The 5876-nt window shown below is 30.0% G+C and overlaps 1 protein-coding gene across 1 annotated transcript; it reads left to right on the top strand.

The window, feature by feature from the left end:
- The first annotated feature begins 3418 nt into the window (after positions 1-3418).
- Positions 3419-5178, top strand: LOC120198811 (IRK-interacting protein-like). The gene is made up of 3 exons (XM_039200079.1): positions 3419-3529; positions 3643-4951; positions 5124-5178. Exons 1-3 carry the CDS (start codon positions 3443-3445, stop codon positions 5153-5155), a joined length of 1428 nt encoding a protein of 475 aa, XP_039056010.1. The 5' UTR covers positions 3419-3442; the 3' UTR covers positions 5156-5178.
- Positions 5179-5876: the final 698 nt, after the last annotated feature.

Consider the following 5876-nt stretch of genomic DNA (forward strand, 5'->3'; position numbering starts at 1 on the left):
TACTAATGGTATTTACATATAGGTGAAGAACGACATCATATGCTAAATTCAATGAGAAAATTGAAATTTTTTAATGTTTAATAAGAAAAATAGAAGAGAGATTAAAATTTAATGATGAAATTTATAATTTACCCTATATTTAAACTTACTACAAAAATCGCCTGAGCTAATTAAATTACAAATTAATTGAACACTACTGCAGACTGTAGTAAGTTTCATGCAATTGTAATGTTTAGTTAAGGACGACTTTAATATTAGTTTTGATAAGTGTTCTAAAAGTATGAAAGATTTATTTTGTAATTTAGTGTCTTCGGTCCTCTGAATCTTTAAATTTCATACTCTTTTTTTTCAGTTCACAATGAAAGTGGTGTAGTGACGTGGATCAAGGAGTGAGGGCACAAAAATCAATCTGAATGCAATGAAATGTCAATTTCATTTGACCGCGCATGGTAACATTGCACCTCTGAATCACAACCATGATTACAACACGACGAAAAATCAACCCACTTCCGATAACGATAGAAAACGATCAATCAATTGTATGAAAAACTTCACCTTGATCTAAATTAAATCTAATTAAATGTTACTTCCCAATCACATAGTTTTATCTAATATTGACGAACGGAATTGGTTCAAATGATAAATAATTTGATATCGTTTAAATAAATTTTAAGTTTGAATTTTTGTCTATGTAAAATTTTTCATAAATAAATTCACTCACCAAAATTAGATACACGATTTTGGTTTTTGGTCGAATTAATCAAAACAAAATTTCGAGAATCAAAAGGACAACCAGAACTTTTCTTTTATCTTATATTGACTATATACATAAAATTAAGAAATATATTTAATCAAAAATAATAATAAAATTATCTCTAAAATATGATTGATAAATTTGATAGTTATAAAAGAGTGACATATTTTGAAGGTGATTTTTTCAAAAAATCACCCAATTAATAATTATTTCCCTATCAGACATTGTTCGGACTTTATTTCTCGATCTAACACCCTTTGCATGAAGGCGTAACCCCTACACCGCACCTTACGCCACGTGGGGTAAAGCGCCCCTTGCAACACGTCTTTTTTAATTGTGTAAAAAATTCGGGTGCTAGTTTTATAAATATTTTTAAAATAATGCATAATATGTAATTAATTTCTTTTGCCTTACGCCACGTGGGGTAAAGCGCCCCTTGCAACACGCCTTTTTTAATTGTGTAAAAAATATGGGTGTTAGTTTTATAAATATTTTTAAAATAGTGCCTAATATGTAATTAATTTCTTTTAGGGTGATATTTGCGTAAAAACGCCAACTTTATCTATTTATTTTTATGTGATATTATTTTTAACAACAGTTAATCATGTTTATTGACTTTAAAAATTAATTGTTTAAAAATATAAAAATATAAAAATAAACTTTTAATTATAATTGAGACATCAAATGAATTATTATTTATTTTTTAAAAATAAATAAAAATACAATAAAAAATAATTAAAATTCAATAAAAATAGAATGTAAAGCTAAAAAATATTATATTTTTATTTAAAATAGTCTTTCTAATATTAATTTTAAAAAATATAAAATAAATATTAAAATTTAATTTTATTAAAAATAAATAAACATTATTAACTGTTGTTAAAAATAATAATTAATAAATAATAATTCATTTGATCCCTCAATTGTAATTAATAGTTTATTTTAATATTTTTTTATATTTTTAAACAATTAATTTTAAAATATTCTATTCTCAAGATCTTAAGTCAAGTTTATAATTGTTAAACAGTCGTAGGTGTGGAAAGCTACATGAATCAAATGAAAATTCGATCGTACAAAGTCAATGACTCAAAATTGTCTAACTGTTATTTAAATATCAACTCAATTGTACCACGAATAAACATTCGATCAAAGAGTTGATATTTTCTGCTCAATATTCACAAAAAAACTATTTTATCTCATTATTTTATCCCGCGTATGAGCTCATTTCTTTTTCAATTCTTTTATGTTGAATATAGTTGCACACGTGCACATAGAAAAATCAAAAGTAGAGTGACTTTTATTGCAAAAGTCAATTGTAATTAAAAGTTTATTTTAATATTTTTTATATTTTTAAACAATTAATTTTAAAAGTCAATAAAATTTTTAAAAATATATGAAATTTATAATTTTTTTAAATTATAAAATATTTATTATCATCATCACCATTTTGTAAAATAAATAATAAGTATAAAACTTTTATAAAATTATTCATATTTTAAAATATTTAACCTCAAAGTTTTCTTATACTATATTATATGTATTGTATAATTTTATGTAAAAATCAAAATTTATCGTGTTATAAAATAAATTGTAAAAGAATATTTAAAGATTTTATTGTAGAAAAGTTTTTTCACACACAAAAAATAAAAATAAATAAAGTTGACATTTTTACATAAATATCACCCTAATTAAAATTAATTACGTATTAGGCATTATTTTAAAAATATTTACAAAAATAGCACTCGAATTTTTTATATGTTTCACAAGGCGTGTTGTGGGGGTGCCTTACCCACTTGACGCCAGATCAGCATAAGGCGCGGTCTAGGGGTCGCGCCTTTCTGCAAAGGGTGTTAGATTGAGAAATAAAGTATGAATAGTGTCTGACATGGAAATAATGATTAATTGAGTGATTTTTCGGGAAAATCACCTAATTTGAATGTGATAATTTTTAAAATAAAAAATGATACATTTAATGGGACATAAAAAGTATACTTTTTTAGATATAGTATACAAATGATTCTTTAACTATAAGATATTACTTTGTTGAGTCTCTCGATTATTAAAAGTTATAAATCAGTCCTTCAATTATAAGGTATTTTTTGAGTTTCTGATTATTAAAAGTTACGAAATGATAGTTTGACTATTCAAATGTTCTAATATTATCATTTTTATTTTAAAAACTGACTATCATTACATTAGGTATCGACAATCAATTTTAGGATTAAATTTTATTTATATCTTAGTTAGTGTGTTAACATCTACATTAGGTATTAACAATCAATTTTAGGATTAAATTTTATTTATATCTTAGTTAGTGTGTTAACATCTAGTTTAGACGTCCATCAAATTTTAACCAAAAAAAGGAAAATTTTAAAATATATAAATAATTAATAATCATTTTATAACTTTTAATAATTAAAAAACTTAAAATAATATCATATACTCAAGAAGCTCAACAAAAGAATATACCAAAATAAGATCATTTATGTGCTTTATCTTAATTTTTTTTAACGGATTACTTTTTTATAGCATTTAAATTCTCCTCTTCTAGTCTTCTTAGTAAAAGTATATAAATTAAGATTATCCCCTTCAACCTCAAATATCAGATAGCCCCACGTCATTGAATCGTGTCCTTCATTCTCAAGGTCATATATATCTGTAAAAACCAAATAAAAACGAAACAAAAAAATGGCTCCTTCGTCTTCTTATTCTTCTTCTTCCAAGTCACTTCCTCCTGCTACAACGCTACCTCACCAGTCCCCTCTTTTCACTCCAGTAAGTTCCTTTACAATTCTGTTTGTTTCCCAAGAAAAAAAATTGCTACTTGTTTCTTCTTTGATTTGTCTGATGATAAAGTTCATTTCTTTTGCCTTTTCTTTGTTCAACAGATTCAAGAATATGAAAGGGAGGAACAAGAAGACGGTACCCCAAGTGTAAATACAGACAAAAGGTTGACCCCGACGCACCTCTCAACGCCCCTTCGTGACAATATCGTTGGAAAACCCACCGCCAGGAAACGTCCGGAATCAGGTGGAACTGGCGGCGGCGGCGGGAATGGTTCGGTTTCATGCATCAACTGCAGGCCAAACTCTAAGGAGAAGATCTCCGTGGTTCCTTTGGATAATAATGGAGTTAATAAGCACTCCTTTTCCATGGCAAGTCCTAATGGGATTTTCAAGTCCATTTTCCATTCTTTAACAAGGAAGAGTCCAAAATCAACTGATGTGTCTACAGCCAGAGAAGAAGAGTGGAAAATTGCCGCGGCTGAACTGTCACACAAGCTCATTCAAGCTACAAGAAAGAGAGATGAAGCATTGCTTGAAGCTTCGAGGTTAAAATATTCCATGGCTGAGCTTGAGAAGAAGCTTAACAAGCTTGAAGTTTACTGTCACAATCTCAAGTCTGGTCTTGATGAATGCAACAGCAACTCTCCTTATAGAATTGGCAAAACCCATAATGTTCATCAAGATGGGGTAATTGGAGCTAATGAGAAAGTTATTCAACAATTCTTGGTTTCTGTCTCTGAAGCTAGGTCTTCAATCAGGCTTTTGAGTAGGTCACTCACCATGCAGTTAAGGCACATGGGTACCAAAGTTTATGAGAGGATATCTGTGCTTTTACAGCCTCACGACACCAAGATTTCTCACTCCAAGAACCCCAAAGGTCTTATTCTCTACCTCGAAGCTCTCTTGAACAAAGCTTTCTTCGAAGACTTTGAATCGATCGGGTTTCAAAAGAGTGCGGTGAACCAGATACTGAACCCCATCGATTGTTGCGAAGCTAATTACGCGTCCTTCAGTAATTTACAAGGCTTGACATGGGAGGAGGTTCTGAACAAGGGAACAAGGTATTTCAGTGAGGAGTTCAGCAAGTTTTGTGACAGGAAAATGAATGAAATAGTGGCTATGTTGGGGTGGAACCGAGCTTGGCCTGAGCCATTGTTGCAAGCCTTTTTTGGTGCGTCAAAGAGTGTGTGGTTGGTGCACCTCTTGGCCAACTCGTTGCACCCTGGCTTACCAATTTTCAGGGTAGATAAAGGGGTGAGCTTTGATTCAGTATACATGGAGGACATGGATGGAGAAAGAGCCAGAAAATTGGTTCCGAGTATTGTTCGAATCATGATCACACCAGGGTTCTATGTCTATGGCAATGTAGTCAAGTCCAAAGTTATTTGCAGGTACTCCAACAATGTGGATAAGGGATTTAAGTAGCGGTCCACAGAATAGTGGTAGCAGTACCATTCAAAAATGGTTACTGTATAATCATGATATCTAAAATTACCAAAATAGAATCTGTAATTGAGTTAAGCGCAATGCAACCGAAAACATAACCACAGCCGCAATCATAATTTAAATCCCTAATGTTAACGGTAAGAGCTCAATCCATCTCCTTAGTGTTTAAATTTAACTAGGTTGGTCTTTGTAATGTTTTAGCTCTCGTTTATATGTGATAAATGGGTATCCATCAAGACTTATCACTTGAGTATATTTTTTCCCCACACAAAGAATGGGGTGTAGGTGTGGGTGTTCTTGGGTTGAAGTATTTATTTAGCATTTTCTTGTTACATTTACTTTGATCATTGTTTTATATCTTTTCAATTATTTTGCCAAGAATCCTTTTAATGCTAGTTGTCTACGTGGAAATGTGGATAAAATTGTGTCACATGTAGATTGGTTGGATGCATATCTTGTGAATGATTTTTGGATCTTCTACTGTTTGCTTATGTTATATGAACAATGTAAGCCTAATACCCTTCTCTCCGGGCACTTGCTTGCCATCATGAACGAATACATGATTTTACGTAGGAGATTTTTTAATATTTTAAGAGGAGATAAACTTATAAAATTTTAAAGAAATAAAAATAGATTCTCAATGAAAATATACAAAAGGAATACTTAAAATATATGAGAATATGACATTTTCAAAATGCCGAAAACATCTCTCTATCCATCATGGGTTACAACTTATTTAAACTCATAATTTCTCTAGATATTAATAAAACTTAAGGTTATGTTAAAGATTTTCTAATCCAGATAGGAAAAAAATAAAACTTAAAAAAGAAATCCTACTTTAGCTCTAGCTATTTCAGGTGAAGGTATATTTTTTGAGAGAAAAGGCCAGA

The sequence above is a fragment of the Hibiscus syriacus genome, unplaced genomic scaffold (assembly GCF_006381635.1).
Source record: "Hibiscus syriacus cultivar Baekdansim isolate YM2019G1 unplaced genomic scaffold, ASM638163v2 tig00004797_pilon, whole genome shotgun sequence".
Lineage (NCBI taxonomy): Eukaryota > Viridiplantae > Streptophyta > Magnoliopsida > Malvales > Malvaceae > Hibiscus > Hibiscus syriacus.